The 22816-nt window shown below is 45.1% G+C and overlaps 1 protein-coding gene across 10 annotated transcripts in view; it reads right to left on the reverse strand.

The window, feature by feature from the left end:
- Nucleotides 1-719: 719 nt before the first annotated feature.
- Nucleotides 720-22816, reverse strand: part of PRRC2C (proline rich coiled-coil 2C) — a 69412-nt gene continuing 47315 nt past the window's right edge. For 4 of the 10 annotated variants that reach the window (XM_038145203.1, XM_038145206.1, XM_038145201.1 and 1 more), the window contains exons 23-35: nucleotides 22242-22331; nucleotides 20427-20528; nucleotides 16233-16440; nucleotides 15187-15390; nucleotides 14387-14499; nucleotides 13711-13847; nucleotides 11533-11767; nucleotides 11022-11144; nucleotides 9266-9484; nucleotides 8399-8473; nucleotides 7150-7253; nucleotides 5802-5928; nucleotides 720-2551 (exon numbers count right to left, since the gene is read on the reverse strand). In XM_038145203.1, the coding sequence (XP_038001131.1) occupies nucleotides 2285-2551; nucleotides 5802-5928; nucleotides 7150-7253; nucleotides 8399-8473; nucleotides 9266-9484; nucleotides 11022-11144; nucleotides 11533-11767; nucleotides 13711-13847; nucleotides 14387-14499; nucleotides 15187-15390; nucleotides 16233-16440; nucleotides 20427-20528; nucleotides 22242-22331 (2004 nt within the window). In that variant the 3' untranslated portion in view covers nucleotides 720-2284. The remainder of the gene's footprint in view (nucleotides 2552-5801; nucleotides 5929-7149; nucleotides 7254-8398; nucleotides 8474-9265; nucleotides 9485-11021; nucleotides 11145-11532; nucleotides 11768-13710; nucleotides 13848-14386; nucleotides 14500-15186; nucleotides 15391-16232; nucleotides 16441-20426; nucleotides 20529-22241; nucleotides 22332-22816) is intronic. The other 6 variants (XM_038145204.1, XM_038145208.1, XM_038145209.1 and 3 more) reach the window with 6 other exon arrangements.

Raw genomic sequence — 22816 nt, forward strand, 5'->3', positions numbered from 1 at the left:
ATTTATTAAAGGAATCAAGTAGGGATTAATTAAGGGAACAAAGTAGGGATTTATTAAAGGAATCAAGTAGGGATTTCTTAAGAGGCCTTCACAGGATACACCTTGGGCACTGCAAGAGCCCGGCTGTGGCTCCACCCAAGATGGACCCTGGGTCATGAGTTTTCACACTTTTATCAGTTTTGGTCCATTTCCACATTGGGGTTCATTGTCCAGTTCCAGCTCCAGGTGATGCAGTCCCATCCTCCCAGTCTGCTCTCCTCCATTCCCTGCTGTTTGCACTTTTTGGGCCTGGAGCTGCAAGGGTGCCCTTGGTTCTGGGGCTGGAAAAGGATTGTTCTGTGTGACCGAGCTGTGAGGAGAACCTGCCAACACTTGATATGAAGTTCAGAGTTATAAACTAATGCAGTACAGAGTCTGGAAAACTTGAAAGCTCAACCTTAAGGCATCACTGTCACTCACTGGCTGATGGGACAAGTGGCATCATCCCAGCTCCTGTTGGGAACACCCCCCAGCTCCATCAGCTAGGGATGGATTTCCCAGCCAACACCCCCAGGTTCCTGCTGGGGCAAGCAGTGGCCACGTCCTGCGAGCCCTTGGCTGGAGAAAGGCTGGGAAAGTGCCAGGATACACAAAGGAGCTTCTGGGAGCACTTTCCTTCAGGAGCCTTTCCCTGGGAGCGCCGCTCCCCTCCTGCAGCAATCACGAGAGCAGCCGGGGGCTTTATTTAGAGAATACTTTATTAGTTTCTGTAATCAAACCCATGTAAATAAGACCGTACATATTTCATACAGTGCGTTACCCCTGTACAAATGGAAAAAAAATTAAGTTTAACATTTCTAGACCAATATGGCTGTTAATTTCTGTACAATGCCAACTCACACTACAAGTGGGATACTTTTTTCCAAAGTTGACATCACAGCTAGTTTCCAAAAATTCAAATTATATATATATTTATATAAAAAGATAACCAATAGCGATTCACTAGGCATCAATAGCAGCAACAGCCTTTCCAGCTTCTGCAGTCATTTGAACAAAATTATACACATTAGACTTTCAACTCTTCCTTCCAAAAAAACGTAAAAAAACGAAAAAAAAAATTCCCAGAAAAAACCAGCAAATTCTGCTACTGATGTGGTACCTGGTGCTTTTTATTAGCTTTTTCAATCATTGTCTGGAAAAAAACCTCTAGAATAACATTATTAAAAACAGCTCCAGTATAGCACAGTCACTACTACATATCATAAGCAGGTACAGGATATCTTACATTCACAGAAGTATCATACAGTACTGTCCTACAGCTAGAATACTAGAGGATACAATTAAAAAGGCATTTATTTGACTTGATTCTACTTTCCAGCACACTGTGGGCAAGGAGGTGGTGCGACGCAGCTCTGATATAAAGAATGCACCTTTGAGATAAAACTCTCGTTAATCTGATAAGGTTTCTTTTATTCTCGTGGCACAGTTTAAGTGCTCGTTGCTGTGTTACAGACAGAAACTGGAAACCGTTTAGGGACCACTCGCATCATATCAAGACAGCTGGACAGGGGTGAACGGAACAAATCTGACTATTGATGCAACGAACCTTCAACTCCAGGGGTGAGAGCCACTGAGGGGGCAGCGGGTGGAGAGGACACAGGTGGCCAAGTAGCTTTTTCATGTGGTGATCTAAATGCAGTAAATTGTCATCCAAGCAGCAGCAGCCAGCAAAGCACTGCCTTCAGAGGGAAATCCAACACTGCCAGCGTTACTCTGCGTTAGGTTAAGCCTCGTGTGGCAAATGCGCGGATCCCTCTGTTTATACAAGATAGAAGCTTCTTAAGTCACTAAAAACTTAACACACATTACTTGGCCCAGCACCATCTTCAGATCTGCATGTTCTCATACTCAGGGGTTTATAAAAAGATAAATAGCAGCTGAAGATCAGAGCCTGAAGAGAATAATAAGTCATCGGGTCAGCTAGGAAATGCCTCCCCACCGCTGCTGCTTCTCCGTGCTGTGGCTTTGGGAAGCAGGCGGGTGCGAGCCAAACGGGGCACGCACGTGTGGGACGTGCACACCCCAAAGCAGCCTTCATGCTTAGAGCAGATGCGAGCCCCGAGAGCCTGGGGCTCAGCTGGACACACAGCAGCTGGCACCACGACTGCTGCTGGCTTCTACGCCCCGTGGGGCTGCTCAGAGCCCGGCAGGGAGAGCAGGCTGCTCTTCATCCTTCGGGCCACCAATTGACGCTGCTGACACCTCGGCCACCCTCCCCTCTCCCCCCTCCACGGGAACACAGCCTCTAAGATTTTGTTTCCTCGGTTTTGATTGCCTGAGGTTTGATTGGTCCAGTTCTAACAGGTTTCGGTGTGGCAGCGGGTGCGGGGGTGGCCTTTTCCTCGCCTTTGTCCTGGCAGACTCCTGCAGAGTCGGCAATGGCCTCGCTGGGTTTGCTCCCGTTCTCCTCCACTTTGGGGGCTTTGCCTCCTATGGGTTTGTTCTGCTGCTGCTGCTGCTGCTCAGAAAAGAATCTCTGGGTGGACTGAAGGACCTCTGCTCTTTGCTTTGCCTTAAGAAAGGGAGAAAGTAAGTTTACTGAAGAGAGGGCATCGGAACTGGAGTGACTTCACAAGCATTTCCCATACGAAAGGGGAAGGACTGACCGCAGTGGCCATGTTTTCCCAGACAGGCAGTGTCCATCCTGATGCTGCCCTGATGTCACGATGTCTGGGTGCTCGGCTCCTCAGAAGTAGTTTAACATCATGCCTAGGCTTCCCTTGCTTTTCCTAATCCTTCCCCGAAAAAGAGGATCAGGGACAACAGTCTGAAGCATTACCCAACCTATTCTCACGCCACTGCTACTGCAGAGCTGTACAAGTACGAGCACTGCAGCAGCAGCTCGAGCTGCTCACAGGCCAGCCAGGAGCAGAGGCAGCTGTGCCTGCACCACCGTGCCTGGGCCCCAGGGCCACTCCGGCTGTCACTGCTGCTGCTGCCCCGGCAGAGCACAGGGCTCTCGCTCCCAGCAGCACAGTCTGAGCACTCTGTTCCCTCCCGTGGCTCTGGGCACAGACTGAGCCTGCAGCTGGGATGGAAATGAACCGGGGTCAGAGCTGTGTTCTGGGTGAGCTCAAGCCTGATCTGCCTCCCGCTCTGAGCAGGTTCTCATCCCAGGCAGCACAAACTGCCTGCCTGCCTTCCTTCCCTCCTCTGAATCCTGCCAGCAGCCCTGACCTGCACCTGTGCAATTCCCTCTGTGACACCTTCCAGATACAGTTCTGATATTGATCAGACCCTTCAGAGCAAGCACTTGTCTGTCCTGCCCAGACTGCAGATTATCAAGAGTTCAATCATTCAGAAGTTGAACAATAAAGCCCAGTGCAGTCAAACACCTTTTTATTTCAAATTAGAAAGGAGTACCTGAAGACAAGGAACCCCAACTACAATACAGGCACTAAACCTCTCTGAATATTTTCTGCTTTTTTACAAAAAACGGGGCTGGGACACATACACACAACAACGGGGAGACAAAACAGTAAAAGTCTGGAACAAGAGGCCTTGGCTCTCCTACTTTGTAGCTGCTCCAAGTAAGTCAAGCAGCAACAGAACAGAAAACAAACCTGTGAACTCTCGTTTGCAAGACTGCAGCAGCAGCCTGATTTCACTGGAGCCAGATGGAAACCTGAAACCTTTCAGCCATCCCCTGAGGTTAAGGCTGGATGACTTGACCACCAGTAGCCAAGCATGACAGAGTAACTCTCACAGCTCTCAGCAGTGTTTGCAGGAGATTAAAGACACCAGAACTTTTTGCGCTGACTGGCTACGTTCAGTGCACACTCAGGACAATGTGTTAATCATCACCTGGTAAGCATCCACAGGCCGCATGAACTGGTGGTAGGAAATAGACCAACCACCTGGAATTGAAGGGTTAATCCGTCCTCCCCCCTCCAGGCATAACCAGAACAACGCTCTCCTGCTCTGACACCTCAGTGCACAGGTTACAGCAATGGCAGCAGACGAAGGAGCCCCTAAGCACCATCTGCTCAAGCAACTTTTCTACAGCAGACAGGCTCAGTGTCCAGCAGTGTCCCTACACACATGTCCCACCCTGCAGTCTTGCCTTGGAAGAAGAGTTTGCCTCGAACTGAAGGGTCCCAAAGTGCTGTAACAAGTTAGGGTGACTGTCATCACCTGCTTCTGAAATGCAGCCCGTGTTCTGCAGAGTGCTCCAGGTACTGCCTGCATTCTAGCACAGAGCATTCACCACAGGCACTTCAAACCATGGGGAAAAACTCTCCAGAGTCCCCAAGGAGTGGGGCTGGCTGGAACAGGAGGAGCTGGGGGTGAAGGGACAGCTAACAGCCAGGTGTGCAGCCTCACTGCCCATTCAAAGAGAACCAGGCTCCTGACACCTCACTCTGCCTTGGGCAGCACTGGCTCCTCCACAGCTGCTGACCACGAGACCACTTCAGACAGGAATTCCCTATAAATATTTTAGTCTAAAATTCTTATTAAAAAAAAAACCAGGGCTTCGAGAAGGTCTGTTAAGAGCCTGGCTGCTGGTTGGGGTCCAGAGGCACTTTCTGAAGCCACAACTTGCAGACACATGCCTGCCCTGGGAGCTGTCAGACTGAACTGCTGGTAACAGCACTGCTGTTCACATACTGACCTTCACGTCTCGTTCAGCCTTCAGCGCAGCCTGGGCCTGAGTGCCTCTGGCTCCAGGTACTGATCCACAAGGACCTCTGGCCACACGTGGTAACTGAGGGTGGCTCATAAGGCCTGTGCTCATCTGAGACGGCATCTGACTATGCAGAACTACCGGCAGCCTCTGAACAGGCGCTGGGAAGGTGTTAGTAAATGGGGCTCTTACCAATGGAGGGAGCAGGTTAGGCTGAGAGAGGATCTAAGTGGGGGAAAAACGACAAAGAGAGACATTTCTCAATTAGAAAATTGCCAACTCGACTGCACGTTGGCATTATCTTAAAGGGGAAAAAGCTGCTACTCTGCTATGAAATGAATGTCAAAAGAACAGGCTTGAACTGCAAAAGCAAAACAGCCCAGCAGCACCAACAACTTCAACCCAGCTTGTGAGCAGGGAGAAGACTCTCACAAGGCAGTGGTGAAAGGCAGCCCCTGCCAGTGACAATCCAGAAATCAAAGCTCAAGTCCTGCAGTCAAACACTCCAAATGCTAAAAGGAAGACAGAAATGTGCTATGCTTTTAGAGAGGCCACACTCCCTAGCAGCCTGGCTCCAGTCACCTGCAAGAGAGATGCACAACCCTTGTAAGCTGTGCTCCCTGGAATGCCAAAGCAGATCAACCCCTCTGCCATCAGGCCTGCCTTGTATGGACCGAGTGACCTCAGAGATCCTTTCCAACCTGAACTGCTCCTTCCATACTTCAGAGCTGCAAATCTGCCTTGTCTTTACACGTGTAAAATATGCACTGGGACCCTTCTGAGACACGAAGCTTCTCCCACTTCCCCAGGCAAAGGACCTGTTTCTGCAGCATGAGGTGCATTACAGCTGCCTGGGGAAGCCACACCACCATCTGTTCTACATCACTCACAGCTTGCATTAAATTCCTCAGTGTGCACACAACTCAAAATTAAACACCACGAAATCAGCATTACTTGTAAGCAAGATCAGAGAGGTAATTTTTTGCTTTGATCTTGAAATCGTGTTTCTTAAACAATTTCATTTTAAGGATTCCATTCTGTATCTCCCCATGACAAAGCCTGAGGAGACAGAGTCAGTCAGAGCCACCAGGTGATACAGAGGAACAAACCTGTTTGCAGGAAGCCACCAATCACCTACCTGTGGTGCAAACTGTGCAGGAAAGGGCTGTGTCATTCTCACAGCTGCAGCTGCTGACTGGAACTGCTTCTGGTAGACAATGCTGTTCATTTTATTGGACTGATTGTTAGGACTTGTAGAACTGGCCCTAAAAGAAAGAACTCCAGTTAAAATCAACTGCTTTCATTCAGAGGATGCTTCTGCCCCTAGTTACAACTTCACTAGAAATTCAGCACTGGAGGGGGGAACAATGAATCTCTGAATTAAAAAAAAAAAAGTGTGAAACTTTCCATATAGAAGCTTCTACGTGCAAAAAACCTCAGAACTTCAGAATTCAAAGAGAAAGCATAATCAGAAATATTTAGGCTACGAAGAGGGTCCAGGGCATGTCTGTATGAAAGAGCCCTTTCCCCCAAATACTCGTGACACGAACACCGATGTTAGATTTGTGATGTTTGTGGTGTTAGATGTAGTTTCCATCCCTGCTATCTTATGCTCAGTCCTTTGCAGTCACTCTTTGTTCTGTCATGGCAAGTTCAGAGCTTGTCCCAACAGGCAGTGAACGTGCAGCTGCCTTACTCTGACCTGCTGTCCTGTGTGTCAAAATGCACTTGAATGGATTTCAAGAATTCACAGAAAATGCTCTCCCTGTTTTATCTGGCTGAGAACGTGACCCTCCACTAAAACCTCCAAGGTGTTGAATCACCAGGAATTACATGAAGCTTCACTGATTACCTGGGGGAAGGGCAGCAAATAGCCCTCAAAGAGAAAAGAGTGAACAGAAAAGGAAGAGGGAACAACCTTCTTCAGGAAACAGAGCTTGCCTTGCACAGAGTTCTTGTGCAGAGGGTGTGGGTGATGCACTCCTGGCAAATTGAGCAGAGTGGCACCAGTGGCAGGGACACCAGCTAAGCTCCACACACCAGTATTCTGTAAGCTTAAAGGAGTCTGTTTTGTTTATTAATTGCACTTGTGAGCAGCTTACAGACTTGGCAACAATATTTAGCCCTCTAACAGAACTGTTGCCACAACTGCTGTCTCAGCCTTTAATTTTTTTTTTACTTTGAACACCACAATTCAGATAAACCGTCTTACAGTTTTATCCCAAACTACACCTTCCCTGCCACTTCTTGTTTAGCTTCATTTACCCAAAAAGTATTTTTCACCTTTTATTTTAGAGCCATTTCCTTCTGCTTAAGCACAGCAGATGTGATGACCTACTGGAATGCTGCTCCTGAGCTCACATCAAGCAGTGTCTCGTGTATCAGAGGCCCCTCACCTCACACCTTCCAGAAAAGGCTGCTCATGCATGACTAGGTACATTTTTTAGCTCTGGTTTGAAGGAATTTTGAGCTTAAGGGAGATTTACCGGAAGGGACTGGAGGTTGGGGTAGTGCTCCTGCCAGTAACTGGGGGTGTTCCAGGTTTAACATCAATGCCACCTCCAAAGGCCTTCAGGTCCATTTCTGATATCTGAAAAACACAGCAACTGACATGTTAATTCTAATTAAAAAAATTACATTTGCTAAGCAGCTGTTAGCTTACCTCAAAGAAAAGAGGTCACTTAAGTGGAGATGAAAGCCTGACTGCAGAACAGCCTCTTATAATTAGGACAGGCCCAGCACCACAAGCACCTCTGTGTACAATTTTCCTGCCCTATCTGGCACTTGCAGCAATGGTATTGGCTTTCTAACTTGCTCCTCCTGCATAATGACAGGGGGTTTGAGAGTCATTTCATCTATTTGGCCCTAAAAAAAAGAAAAAAGATATGTTTTGGAGTTGAGATCTCCTTATCCAAGACTCCCATCTCAGGTACCACATGAAAATATTTAGAAATAATCCTGAAAAACGCTGAGAAGAATACCACCAAATAGTCCAGGTCGATAAAAATAAACAAACATAAAGCACAGCAAAAATGGAGCTGTCATTCATGCAAAACAATCTCCAGACTAACTGGAGCAATGACTCTTGAATGCTACTTTGCAGATCCACTCAGCAGAATAAATTAGTCTTTGGAACAGTGTATTTCCACACATGGCCATGAAGCATAACAGCAACAATAAATCAATTAAAAATGAGAGGCTGTTTTAAGTTGACCTTCTTTAGCAGCAACATGATGGGAATCTCAGAGTAGGGCAGGAAAGTCATCCAAGGCCAGCATCCCTCTGCAGCTCTTCCCTCATTTTTTGCTGAAATGAGCAATCATTTTCCAGTGACAACTGCAGCAACAAACATGCTGCTGCTTGCAAAATGGGCTCCTAACAACTGCCAAGCTGAAAAGATCTGGCCCGATCCCATGAACCTGGAAAACTGCACGGTGCAAAAACCACCGGACATACTCTGGGGGTGAGGAGATGTAAATTTCATCTAGGTGGTCTGAAATTCTGGTTGCCATTACTGCCCAAGACGTGCAATTAACACCCGAGATTTTTCTTATTGCAGCTGTAAATCACTGGGACTCTGGGGTTACTTTGTATTCACAAGCACCCTAAAATCGAGGCCAGAAGCTGCAGGGATTTCAGGTGCAGAGGTGGATCAGTCCCGCAGGTGGGAGGACCTTGCTGTTCCTGCAAGCCAGCTGAGCTGTGTCCATGTCCAGGGTGTCACCCACTGCTCACCTGGAAGCGGACTGCAACTGCCGAGTGCTGCACACTATCCGAAAATCCCCGGTGCCTGTAAAGCTGGGATTCCATCTAAGACAAGAGACCTTGTGATTGGAAGCCAGCTCCACACATCCCCTCATTAGCAATTACCTTAGCAGCTTCACATAAAGGAGAGGAGAGAATTCCCCCCATGATACACAAGTTTCTTGCACTGGTTTAGTGTTATTTCCTTCCTAGACCCGTCGCTCAGTTTTCCTGAGCAGCAAGACCAGCCTTTTCTTTGTTCATTACAGAAAGACACTGTCTTGCATACAATGCCAAACTCTTAATATGCACCATGCTGTGCTGTTCACAAAGGCAGACCCCCAGCAATAATAGCAGAGTTCAATTCTGGCTTAAGGTCATGGCTGATACAGAGTCCACTGAAGCCCCTAAAACTCCCCGTTTTGCACTGGAAACCCCTGAAACCCAAACAGCTTGTTTTGGTTTGAGTCCAGAAACAAAGCAACAAACCCAAGCAGGCCCAGAATCTGCCACCAGCCCTGACAGAGTCCTGTTGCTCCCCTGCTGCTCCAACAACATCTCAGTACTGTTTTCCACATGGCTTCTGCATGAAATCCCCTACTAGTCCATGATGTCACTATCAAACCAGGTATTCCTGCAGTGCAAATGGAGCAGCATCAAGTCAGCTACAAAACCTCAGCTAAATGCACAGACCCAGTCACTCAGGCATTAACCCTGACTGGCTTTTTTATCTTTTAAAGCTGAGGCAGATTTTTAAGGTGCAGGAAATCAGCACGAGTTGCTGTGCTGGTTACATAAACCAAAAACCAGCTGTGCTTCACACGAATTTGGGTCCTGTAGCTGTGGCAATGTTGTTACCTTCCCAGTTGCAGCAATCATGCTGTGCTGAGTTCCTGCTGGGATCAATCCTCTGAAGGGCTGGGTCACTTGGGCAGGTCTGCTCAGGTTTTGAGCCTGAGCTTGTGGTGGGGTGTGCTGTAGTGGTGGCTGCAGGGACTGGGGCAGGGCTATCAGTGGCTGTGCTGTGGATCCAAAGTTGGGCAGGGAAATCTGTGATCCTGGCAAAGGTACTGTCACCTGGAGAGAGAGCACAAAATCACCAGTAACAGAGACACAAAGGCCATTATGTCACTGTCATTACTAGCTCTATTTCAGCTTTATCCCAAGCAAATGCCTTAATGAGTTCATTTATTTAACCAGAGATCTGCAAGCAAATAAGTGAATTTATTGCTCAGTTTGCCTTTATAATCAGTTCTAATGGCATTTGGGTCTTTGCTTTTCAGAAACAAAGGTGCATGAGATCTCCTGCCTCCAACATCATTCAACATGATTTCACTGCATGACAGGGGAATTTAATGCAGCTCAGAAAACAAAAGCAGAACAAAATAACCAGTTTAGGCATGGGTGGGGACAGGACAGGACAGACTTATTTGTTTACTTCAAATAATTCTAGTCAAAGGACACTGGGATAAAAATTTGATTTTACTTTCCAGGAGTTCCAACAACCAGCAGATTGAGCTTAAAAACAATGCCAAAAATACACAGCCTGTCCCTTGCTTGCATTTACAGCACACGAGTGCTGTGTGCTGAAAACAGCAGAGTGGTAGTGATAAACATGGAAATACAACAGCAGTGACCTGACTGGCAGGAGTTACTGCATGCCTTGGCCTGACAATCCATTACCTGCAAAATTATATTCTAAGTGTGACAAGGAGAATGATTAGAGATTCCCAAATGTGAAAGGCTTATGAGGATCTGCTCTGAAGGATGACAGATTAAAATCAGAGAGACAGCCAGAACTGAACACATTGAAAGTACCAACTCTTCTAAAAGGTCCTTAAAACTGTGCTACATTTCCAACAGACAACATCCAATCTTTTACAACTCTTATAGATTTCTGTCTTGGCAACTTTTCTTGTGTAGGAGGTAGGCTATTATAATAAATCAATTAATAAACCAATCTATCAAAAGTTTGGTTTTGGACGCCATTTCAATTAAAAAAAAACAAAACACCAGAAGATGGAAACCACTAGACAGTATCCTGTAAATATGACAGAATGCTTCCACAGAACAACTTAGCAGTTCTTTCACAAAAGAGTAAAAAAGCCTTCAAATCAGTGGAATTATTTTACTGACCTGGCTGTCCTGCATGATCACCTATCTGCTGACTTCTCAGTTACTTTCTATGAGCACTCCTGGGTTTCAGCTCACTGAGAACTGGTATTAACAATTAGGCTGCTCTAAGCACCTGGACTTTGTCCCTCTCTCTCTCTCTCTCTCTCTCTCCACCACTCCTGATATCTGCTTCCATAAAGGCATCATGTGCCTCAATCAATTAGCAACAGCACTGTTCCAATTAAGTATCTGCCCATCACTGAGAAATGAACTATTCAAGAGAAGGATGCCAGGGACAAATGCTCAACACGAACTGCAGGCCATCCAACCTCTGAGCCCTGCAGTTTGTGCAGTGCTGCTGCAGCCCTCCTTCACTATTAACATTCCAATCTTATTTTGGAAGAATTAAAGGTTGTCTCAGCCCTCTCCGGTATTCTCACCCCACAGACACCACCAACCACGACATGCTTTTAGGAAGAATACAATGTAGGAAATTTACCATGCCATAGTTTACCTGCTGGAGAGCACTGGGAGACTGTGCAGTGTTGTAGAAATTGCTCTGGCCAGGCTGCTGAACTTGCCCAGAGTAGAGATTTGAAGCCTGAGTGAGGGTAGCTCTGGCCTAGGAAGAGACGAGACACCCCCCATATCAGGAGCATTCAGGAGAGCAGCTCTGTGGTGCAGCAACCAGTGCCAGAGAAATCCCAGCAAGGGAAGCTGACAAATGTGAAGGTTTCACTTTGTAATAAAGCTCTCATTTGCAGCTGGTGGAACAGCCCTTTATCACAATTTAGAGAATTAAACCTGAAGCTCTAATTAATGACAGAAGCACAAGGAGCCCTGTAATTTGGGGAACGAGCCTCAATTCAGAGATTATGCTAATATACATTTATTAAATTAAAAGAACATTCTCCTCCAAGTGTTTTAAGTTTGCTGCCACCCAAGTTGAGCAAGACCTGATGTCCTGTATCAGCCCAGTGCAGAAGGGCTGCATGTGGAGCATTTCCTACCTGCAGGATGTGTGTATCAATCAGCTGAGAGCCTCCCAGCCCTGAAGCCTGCCCAAGCTGATGCTCATAGAGGATAGGAATAGGCTGAGTGTTGGAGGTCTGCTGGAACGCCAGGCTGGACTGTGCCTTAGCCAGCTCCTGGTGCTGCACTGCTGGGAAGTTGTGTAAGGCTGTGCCAGACAGAACCACTGGTGATGGCTGAGACAAACCACTCTGCATGAAAGCTTGCTGGGATCTGCAAGAGATTCAAGTGTTGCTCATAAAAATTCTGACTGAGCTCAACAACGAACCACCAAAGATGAAGAGCACAGCTTATATTCTTTAAGCAGAATTAGGATGGTTAGCTCTATTGAACATCTTTTCACCTGAGAAAGGTAGATATTTTTTCTACTCTGCACACAACAAAGTAATAGCTGCTACTAAAGGCCACAGGAAAAAACAATGAGGCTTCTTATTAAAATCTTAAATCACAATTAGCTATTTAGGATGTTCATTCTTGGATAATTAACTGTAACACAGAAAAGCTGCCAGTTCGTAGTTCCTGTGCTCCAAAGTGGGATGGGAAAGCACCTTTGAGTAGCCCCATTGCGTCATTAAGTGAACTGCTTTGTTCTCTTGACTCCACAGAGCTCCACAGTCCAACTTCTACTACAGCTTAAATCACTGGATGCTGACCATGGTAGCTTCCCAATAAGTGTTTTGATTTCAAAAGACCTCACAGCCTTTAATTTTAACCAGCTATTCAATTCCTTTGTTAGCAGCATGGGGAAGTTGCAGTTTGTTTACAGAAGACCAAAGCCAGGACAGCAAAGCACCACAGACAGCTTCAGTCCATCAGAAGTATTTATCTGAACATCCTCACTAGGAACTTTGTGAGTTGCCACCTTCAGACTGAAGAATCAAGAGTTTTTAAATAACTGCTCCTCTCAAAGCTTTTGTGCTCAGAGGAGAGTGTTTCTGATGTGAAAACACCTTTTACTTTGCCTGCTGCTGGCTGTGTGTGAGCACAGCACTGCTCCTGCTCATCTGCAGGTGTGGTGGGGTTTGCTTGTGCCCACACCTGGGTGAGCTTTGCTCTGCACCCTCCTTTCACTGCAGAACACTCTCACAGCCATCGCGGAGCACTGGAAAAACTCTCCCAGACTGGATGCAGAGGACTGGCTTCAATGGAGCCATTTTTTTTTCCCCAAGTTTTTTTTTTTTTTTTTTAGCTCACTTTTAACTTTTGGTTGTAATGTTTTAAACCAGCAACCTGTACATCTCCAAGCTTATCCTCCTCTGCACATTTTCTATGTGGGAGAAGCACTCACACTGTCAGAACTCCGTTAATGCCATGTTTGTGTGTGATCAGATTTATTTAATCTGGACCACATGCCAGCCTGATTGTGTTTCTGCAATTAGCCAACTGTTTGCAACAGCTTTTGTCAGCTGTAGCAGGACAAGCAATATTTGGTCCCACAAAGTCAGCCAAGCACCAAAGTCAGGATACAAACGTGGTTAATTAAACCTTCTGTGGCCCCAGCCTCCTACATTGCAACGAGCAGATTTAACTACAGCCCATGCAAAACCCTCTAATTAAACTTCCAAAGCAGCTTTCTCAAAGTGGAACTAACAACATTTGTCAGAATTACAGTGCTGTGAAGCAGCTTTCCTAGGAAGGGCAAGGAAGCTTTGAGAGGCTTCCAGTGGAAGTCTGTCTGGCTATCAGGGCCATTACAGAGATACTGGTCCTACTGTTACCTTCTGCAGCAAACAGAAAACATTCTGAAACATACCATGCAGCCCCTCACACATCTGCAATGAGCTTTTTACTACCTAGGAGTTCAAACTGGAACTTCACAGTGTTTCAAGACTTCAACGTTGGTTTGATTAGAAAAAACAAACTGCTGAACTAAAGGGACAGACATTTTCTGTTCTCTTAGTATGACAGACTGATGCTCTCAGCTCTTTAGCCTGGGTTTCTACAGATACAACTATCATGCATCAGTTTGCAACCCATGATTTCACAACTACATCTGCACAAGGCAGAAAGTCTGCACACAGAGTTCTCAGGCAGAAGAGATTTTGGGGAAGACAGCAGGATGAGGCAGCTATGGAGCACAGAACACAAGTCTGCAGGGAACCAAATTCAATAATTCTGACACTAAAACCCCCAAAAAATATGCATATGCTACCTACCTGTAAGGCTGTAAGGAGGAATTGAACAACTCTTGGGCTTGTGAAACAGCTGGTGCTGCTCCTAAACTCAGCTGAGCTTGATGCTGTCCTTGCAGAGGTGCATAGATGGGGATGGGGATCTGCTGAACTGAAGCAGGCTACACAGAAGAAAAAACATTAAAATTAAGTTAGAAAAGCTACAGCTGAATGTGTGTGTGGGGATTTGTGTAGCATTATGAAAAGTAAAATAAGAATGTCAAATCCCAAGGCTCCATACAGAGTTAGTATTGCTGCCCTCATGAAAATTACTTTCTAGTTTGATTTTAAACTTTTCCTCACAACCAACCAGCAGAAACTGAGTGAAATATCCAGATCTGCATATAAAACAACTGCTTGAGATGGCATATAATTTTGTAAGACAGAAGTTGAGTAAGCCTGCACTCACATGGCCACAGAAACACCTCCAAGGAATACAAACTTTCCCATATATCTGTGAGTGGAAGCTTATTCTCTCAACTTCCATGGCAAACAATCAAGCACTGCCTGCATGCACCAGAACAGACAACAAGGGCAGGCATGACCTCATTTTTTGCAGTCTTTAGTCTCACTCTCCCCTGCCCCCTTCAAATCATCAGTAGAACTTTAAAGGCAATATACATAGGGAAGGAAACAAAGTGAATGAGGAATCCCCAAGTACCTGAGAAAGGCCTGGCTGAAAGCCTTGTTGCTGGGCCAGAGAAGGTGGTGCCAAACGTGCGTGCTGGGTATTGAACAGGTGACTTGTATCCATGTAAAACGCTGGGATTTGAGCTGCAGTACCACAGGAAGAGCAATACAATTAGTACCCGATCCCAAACACCACCCCCATAGAAAGGTTTTCATCAAGAATTAAGAGATGCAGCTACTGTCAGTCCTTCCCACTGAAACAGCTACAGAGAGCCTGGGAGAAGGAGCAGCACTGGAGAGCTGGCTGCCTCAAAAGCTTTGGTATCTTTTCCAGTTCACCCCCAGAATCTATCAGTCTTGCACAGGTATCATTAATCCCACACAATTTTGGAGGGATGAACAACAGATTCTGGGCAAAAAAGGCATTTGGGTGAAGGAAGGGTAAGAAAATGCTACAATGACATGTAATTTAACTAGATTGTTACCTAGATGTAGGATTTTCCTTAAAGAAAAAATGCCACCACTCTCAACTACTGTAGTATTAACTAAATCACTCCTGGTCTTAAATAGCAATTTACAATTCTGCAACAGAAAATTGGTACATTAAGAGACTCAAACTTACTTTCTTCAACAAACTATACAGCACTACCTTTGTACTTCCTGAGAAAGCAGTGCAGATTCAGAGTAGGACAATTAGTGAATCTGAGTACAGAACACTCTTTATCATTCTGTCTTTACTGCAGAGCAAAACTAGAACCAAATTAAATTCTCCAGCTTCAAAATTTAAAAAAAAAAGCGGATGTGTGGCTTCTCAGCCACAAACACCATTACCTGCTGCAGACTGAGACACATAGACCTGGGGACTTTGCTGCTGCTGGGCAATGAGGGATGGCATGCAGCTCAGCTGGGAGAAGTGGCTGGCAGAAGCCAGGCTGCTTGTCTGCAGCTGCTGGGGTTTCACTTTGCAGATATTAGGAGGGTCTGAGGTGCTTGCAGTCTTTGTACTCAGTGAAGAGGTTGTGTATGTTCCAGCTCCTAGGAGGAGAGAAGCAAGGGATGCAACAATCAAAGACATTTCAGAGCCTCATCATTCAGAGGTCAAAGTTTTGGGACAGCTCTGTAAGCACAGCCGCAACTGGTAAAGAACACTGAAACCTAATGCAGCTGTTTCCACCAACACAAGAAAACATGGAGCCAATTCAGTGGAGTTCACTGTGGGAAGTGCTGCAACCCTGATACATCCTCCTTCTCAGGCACAGGAGCACACAGTGGTACTGAAGGAGGCAGCTTGGTCAGTTATTCAACAAAATATTGCAACCCACAGTGTTTGTGCCTCTCATGGAGATATATTTTAATATTCCAGGGGATGAAGACTTAACCAGATTTAGCATCTTTTGCTTGCTGCCAAGAACCAAGGTGGCAACCTTGGTTGTGCACTGGTTGTGAAGAGCAGCTGGACATTTGCTCTGCCTTTTGCAAATAGGTTTTGATATGAGTTCTAGAAGCTTTAACTTAAAAAGCAAGAGTACAAATAGAAGTAAAACATCAGAATTATCCTCTGCCCCAAAATCTACATGCTTGCCTGCATTTGGCTGAACAAAATTAAACCACAGACAAGAGAAGTTTACCTCCTCCTTCAAGTCCATTTAAGTAGCTTAGGCAGAGAGTAGTTTAATGTTATTTTCAGGTGACTGAAGTGGAACAGGTGAAGTCAGTTAACAGGTTATTTGGGAAGCTGCTGCTCAGATCTGACATTCCATTTCTAGCACAAACCTTTTGTTAGCTTTGCATCGAACAATTCCAAAGGGAATCCAACCCCTCGAGAAACATAAGCAAGGAACAACACAAGGGGACGCTACTGCTCTGACATGTGGTACCTGAGAGGGATGTTGTGGGGGTAACTGAGGCCACAGGAATAGGAGGCATTGATGCACTTGAGAAAGAGCTGTAAGTGCCACTGCTTGGCCCAGTGTTGCTGCTGCTGCTGCTGCTGCCACCAGCAATGGGAGATGCTGCTGAGGTCACTGGAGAACTCTTCTCCCCCATGTTTGGGGAATTCTCCCATGCTTTGCGTGCAGACTCCATCTGTTTAAAAGAAAAAACATTTCCTCATCTATTAGGAAGTTTCAAGCAGTCCCTGCTCCTCTTTTAACAGTTCTTTTCAGTTAAAAGGCAATTGGGGCTTCATGCGAGCCTCTTTTGGAAGTCGCTGTCATCGTGCAACTCTGTTCATGCAAAAAGCAAACAGCCTCCAGTTGGAGCTGCTCATCTGCTCCAACTGCACATGTGCACAGGTCATCATCTTAACAGCCAATGCTCAGAAGAGAATTCACTCACACTAATTTGGCTTGGTTTTGTTTGACATGAAGAGCAAAGACACAGTGAGCAAAAGAAAGGGAAAACCCCCTGTAAGTATTTCCATCAAGTCCTTTACTTCCAAGTTACTTGGGCCATTTAAATGAAGCAGCCCTTTTTCTTCTTGGTCCGTCATCCACTTTGAGTGACCACCAAAGATACCTACTGCACACTTCAGTGAACGTGACAGCAGTCAAGTTTGGATTTCCAAAGCAACTACTGCTCAAGAAGTAACCACAACTGACACAGCTGGTGTGCGCTGCTTTATGTTAAAGCTAAAAAATGCTTCATGCTCCTCTATTTCTAGAATTATGAGCTTATGTCTTGCACAGCAAGGGAGATGAAACTTTAAATATTATAGACACAGTTACCTTCCCCCAGAAGTGGAAACAACCATTGTTTTACTGCAGCCAATAAAATCTAATTCTTGCTACATTAGCCACACAATGCAAAATCTAAATTGAGACACTTCTGAGGGTCCAGTTACCAGGAAATATTAATGTTTATACTACACTCACTAATTTAAAAACTCAAACATGGTCCATGGACTACTGCACAACCTTCAGCTGACTCCAGTGGAAACACAAGTTTAGCTAGCAGAGCTGAGATTGCTCACTGTAAGTTTTCCAAGGCCAGGTGCTGCCTTTAGTGGTGGATATTAAGGGGCAAATATATACTCACCACACGCCTGCCCTCACTGCCTGCTCCAGAGAGCCCCCCTAGCTCAGTCTCTCAAAGCCACACTTGTCAACCTGCCCTGCTTTACGTGAGTTAGGCAGAGTCTGGACAAACCAAACATGGCTTAGGTTATTTGTCTAGATGCTTCAGAAATTATATAAAAAGCAGAGCAGTATCAAAAGAAGTGGGTCACAGGTGATCAACACACACCCATGTGGAAAATGAGGTTCTGGATTCCAGAAGAGAATAAAGGGGGAGGAGGGAAATTTAGTTACACATTAAGTCCTCTGGGGGCAAGTCACCTCTTTTCATTTTTGAGATCATCTTCCCCAGCAATCATTCACTGATTCCCCTCCACAACATTTTCCTCCAAACTGGCTCTGATTCTTACAGACAAGGCAAAGTTCATTCATCACTGATGTGCTGGAAATGATTTTGTTTAGGTGTATAGCACTGGCACTGAGAGAAAGTGAGTAAGTACCTGTGACTGTCAGACTAGAGGTGTAGAAGGTTCTATGTTCACTGGTTTTCATGATGTCCTGGAGAAACTACTGATAGCAAAAGTTACACACTGCATTTTGTCACACCTACAGCTATCACAGAGTCCTGAAGTTTTCTTTTGGAAAGCCTCTTAGCAACCTCTAACTTTTATAAGCTAGAAAAAAAGATGCAAGAGAGGTTGATACTCTAGGAATGCCTATTCAGCACCATCTACAGACCACATATGGAGGAATAACAGGCTCTAAATGAAGTGAGACTGGGGACAGTGTTGTAGTTTCACTGCTCAAGGAGAAAGGAGGGCAACAAGGAGGAGATTGTAGCTGGCTGAGGCTTCTCTTCATCAGTGATCCAGTGAGGCCATCACAGTGCAGAACAGTCCTGCCCATATTACTCAAAACCTCCACTGGAGAGAAACCCCAACGTGCCTTTCCTTAAATACACCTAAGTCTCAATGGGTAGAAGAAGAAAACGTGTCAGTTTCTTGACCAGATGCCTACAGAGGAATTTTAGATGAAACCTTGGACATGAAGAGGGCCAAGCAGCTCAGGTTGAGATTGCTCTGGACTTTCTTCTGCTCAGCTCGTTACCTAAAACAGCCCTCTGAGCCAAGTCCTTAAGAGGATGACTGAGTAAAGGTGTCTTAGCCAAGTTACTCCAGGGAAACAAGATCTCAGTGAGGCTTCCGTAGGAGCACCTTATACCTCCACTGAAGAATGATGCCAAGCAGTGGGAGCAATTGTGGCCAAGTGCCCTACAAGTCTCTTCACAGACAGCTTTCTGTGACAGGGGATGGAGGGAAGAGCAGGTGCAAGGACTAATCCTTTATATAGGCAGAGCCTGGACATTTTGATCTTTTAAGAAAAGCAAGGAAATGCTTTTCTCTCTCCTGCTCCAGAATTATCTTTTGAAAGATGCAAGGGCTTTACTGGAAGAGGATGACAAGGAGCAGAGCTGGGCCTGCTGGGACAGTAACAGTCTCAGAGTGTGCTTCAGAACAAGCCTGCTGCCTTCTGTGTTTGTGAAAAGGAGGTAGAGCTCCAGTGGTTGGAATGAAGAAATCAGGGACAAAGCTGCTTCCAAATAGCTTTCCATCCAGATTTCAGTCAGAGGGCTCTTCAAGATAGCCTCAAAACATGGATCTTTGACCTATTTTGCTACTACACATCCAAAAATCTATCCCCCACTGAGAAATCACTGACACCACAAGAGCAGGAAAAGAAATGCAGGATGAATGACAGAGACACCACAGTTTGCTCCGTAACTGGGCAGTGTCCCCACACTTTGAGGTAACTTTCAGGTAACTTTGAGCCCTACCTGTGTGACACAGGATTCAATCTCCAGCTGCCAAACAGTCAGAGACTCTTTCACAACAACTTTCAGACGCCAGAAAGTCACGTAAGGATAACTCATTACACAAGAACGTACCAGAAACCCAGGTTTTTTTTTTTAAACTACTTGTCCTTCCACAGTCCCTGTTTATGTAGGTCTACTGTTTGAAAGAGGGTGTTTTACTCTTTTTAGGAAATAAAGTGTTAACAAAAGAAAAGCAGAGATTCAACAAGAGAACATGACTATTTCTCATCTGTACAGAACACAAGCAAGCAGCTGTCAAACCAAGCCAGTGAGACAAATCTCACTGGGACTGACAAGCAAGTTCCTCCAAAGCATTAGCTCTGCATCCAATCAAGTTTCATTTCTGCTTTTAAAAACTTAGACAAACTAAGGTCAAACACCACTATTCCTTAATACCAGAAGCAGCAACAACACTTCTACGGGCTCAGTCACCTGCAGTCACAATGCCAAAGCAGATCTAGGACACCAAAAGAAGAAAAAACCCAACAACTTCTAAAAATACAGTAGCAAAGCTAGTGCCCAACTCTGTGTTAGTGAGTTATACAATGCACACAGTCCAAAATCCAACAAAACGGGGAAAAAAGCACTCAAAATATACTCTACACATTTGCTCTGCACTGGAAAGCAGGAAACAAAAGAACATTTACAACACTACAGAACACGTTCTGACTCACTGATCTAACTGCCTTTCAGAGACACCAACACACCATCTACACGCCACTACTTGGAACTTCAGCCATCCAACTCAAAACCACATTATCACTGCACCAAAGTCTTAGTTCTAAGAAGAAATCAAGCTTGGCTTATCAAGCAAATCCTTCAAGCCTTTACACCAAACCAGGCAACTTATTTTAAGCTCAACACTCAAAAAACCTCAGCCAGATTCTGATGGTTCGCCATGAGCACTGTGGTCCAATGCTAAAACTCTAGGGTCTTGGTTTTTCAGGGCAGTGGGAACCAAGATTGGTTGAGATGCCAAGTGTTAATGCAAAACGGGGTTAGAAATTTATGGTTTAAATGCATCCTTCGACAGAGTCTCGTGTTTCAGCCATCCATTTATATGCAAAAGCAGTTCAGCAGAGGAAACAAAGGAAGGCTCTAAAAAAAGGTTCACCAGCAAGTTCTCCAATAACTTTTTTCCCCTGCATGCAAGAAAACGACCCTTAGAGGGATGTGGTACATACCTTGAGGGTGAGGTCGACGGTAGCGGGAGAAACTGGAGTTAGGCTGGAGCTCTGTTGTAAAGTCTCCCTCCTAGGGAGGGGAAGGGTGTGGGGCAGGGGCACCTGAAAGGCAGGCAACACACATCACATTCTAACTACGTCTACTAGAAAAGCCCCAGAAAGCAAAGCTCAAGCTTTATCAAGTGAGCTACAATTTCTTCAAGGCTTGAGCATTTGGCAGGGAGACTGATAAAATAAGGTGAAAATTTGGTAGGCAAGGAAAGGCCACTCAGCAGGTGCCAAGATGCTTCTCATCTCTCAAAGAGGCTGAAGATTAAGGTTTTAAGGTGTCCATGTCCTCTGCATAAACAAACACCAATTGTCTGTTTGGGGATTTAATTTCAAGTACCATTTCAGTTTACTGATATGCAAAAATTCTTCCCAAGCCAGGTTTGTCCCTTTTTGTACCAATACAGTACAGGGGGCTTCATGACCTTGAGTTCTGAGATGCAGTTTCTGAAAAGAGGAAGCTTTTAGAGACCTGCAAAATCACAGGACCATGAAACAAACTACAACAGATTTGCCATCCAATAATTGAATTCAGTTATTTTCTCTTGCAAAAGATGAAAGATGTGATACTTGGGGAAATAAACCTGACGTAATTCTATTGCTATCTTTGCCAATGAAAACTCCAATGGATTTCCTAGAAGTTTTAAAGGAAATGAATCAAAAATACTGCAGTGTCCAGTCTGTTACTCCTAACTATTCCTTTCTCTATCCATAGCTCAGCTAATGGACTTCCACTGGATGAGATAAGGCTAATCCAAAAGACAGATCCTGAAGCTCTGAAGCAGGGGATGGCACAGATCCTTTGTGGCCAGAAACCCCTAATTCCCATGTTAGAAATTCAACTCTTAACATCCTCAAGGATTGGATAGCATTAACACAAAAGAATTCAGTCTTCCACACTAACCACCAAAGTCAAAAAACCACAACACTACCAGAAAAGCCAGCAGAAGAGTAAGAAGTTCAATCTGTACTGCTTCAAAACAGTGCTGCAGTAAGCTGAAAAGCATTTTTAGATGGAATTCACAAGACATCTTCAAAAAAACTGAGATCCTACTGTATGATTCTACCTTCCCCCATCAACAAGTGACTCAACCCTGAGCTAATTCTGTTACTCAAACAACAAGAATCACAAGATCCAAGCTCCCTGATGCCACAGCACACTCAAGACAAACTTGATTTTGCTACAAGTCACAACCCAGCTGGTTCTCTCATTCACTGCGCCATGCTCACAAGTCAGGACCACTGCACTGGCTTTGAGGGCTGCAAGCATCTCATCTCCATAGCAACTGAACATCTGAAGCCTGTTGTCTGCTCTCACAACCATTCAGCTGCTCCCTGTGCACACAGTTGCTGTGATTTCAGGCTACAGTTCAAAACTCCTTTGCTTGTAAGAGCCTTTCTTCAAACTCAGCCTGCAGAGCTTTGCCACTGGTACCAGGCTCAAATGCCAACTGCTGCCAAGAACACACTCCCTCATTATGTCTATCTTTGCTTTTTGTAGAATTGTCCCAATGAACATCTCCACTTTCTGTGCTCTTTAGCTCACTGTGATTGTTCAAAAGACAAGAAAACACCTGAAGAATTCCAGAGCAGGTACTAATCAAACCAAATGTCCTTCAGAGTAAGATTACTGGAAAAAGCCCAGCTAGTACACATGAAAGGAACCCTGTGGACTTGTTCACTGAAGGCACTATTTGGTGCTTTAAAAAGAAGTGTGAAAATATTTTCTTGTCTTCAAAGTCAAGACGATCACTGCAATGGACTTACGTTCGTCACCAAAGTCTCCTCCATTTTTGTACTGCTAGTAGCCACTGTGTTAGGATGAGAAGAAGGTGTAGTGTAGTCTGTTACAGACTCCTGTGAAGAAAAACAATTCCATTAAAACATCTCCCTTACCTAAATTCCATTTCAATTTCTTGGACAGATGTCAGCCTTTCTACAGGAGGAGTTCAGCAAGCAACAGAAGATTAGAATTTCACACTGTTTTTTCTTACAAGTCATGTCTAGCAATCCTTACTGCAGAATTGCTACTGAGGTCAGGAGGATTCTTAGAAAATTACAGTTTGCCTCATGACCTCACAATGCACATCTGGAGAAAAGTCAAAATACAGTCTGTGAGGCCAGAACGTACAGAGCAATGTATCTCCTGGGCACTGTAAAACTGGACTGTGGTGCAACCAATTATCATTTGTCACCCAAGATGCTTCAGCCACCTGTGGGCCCTTTCAGTCAGATTAAAAAGTAAAATACCTTAGCTGAAAGCTTTCTGTAGCTTTAAGTAAACACAGAAATTTCTTGCTATGACAAGAAAGGCCCTCCAGATTAAAAGGAACACAAAGGGA

The sequence above is a fragment of the Motacilla alba genome, chromosome 8 (genome assembly GCF_015832195.1).
Source record: "Motacilla alba alba isolate MOTALB_02 chromosome 8, Motacilla_alba_V1.0_pri, whole genome shotgun sequence".
Taxonomy (NCBI): Eukaryota; Metazoa; Chordata; class Aves; order Passeriformes; family Motacillidae; genus Motacilla; species Motacilla alba.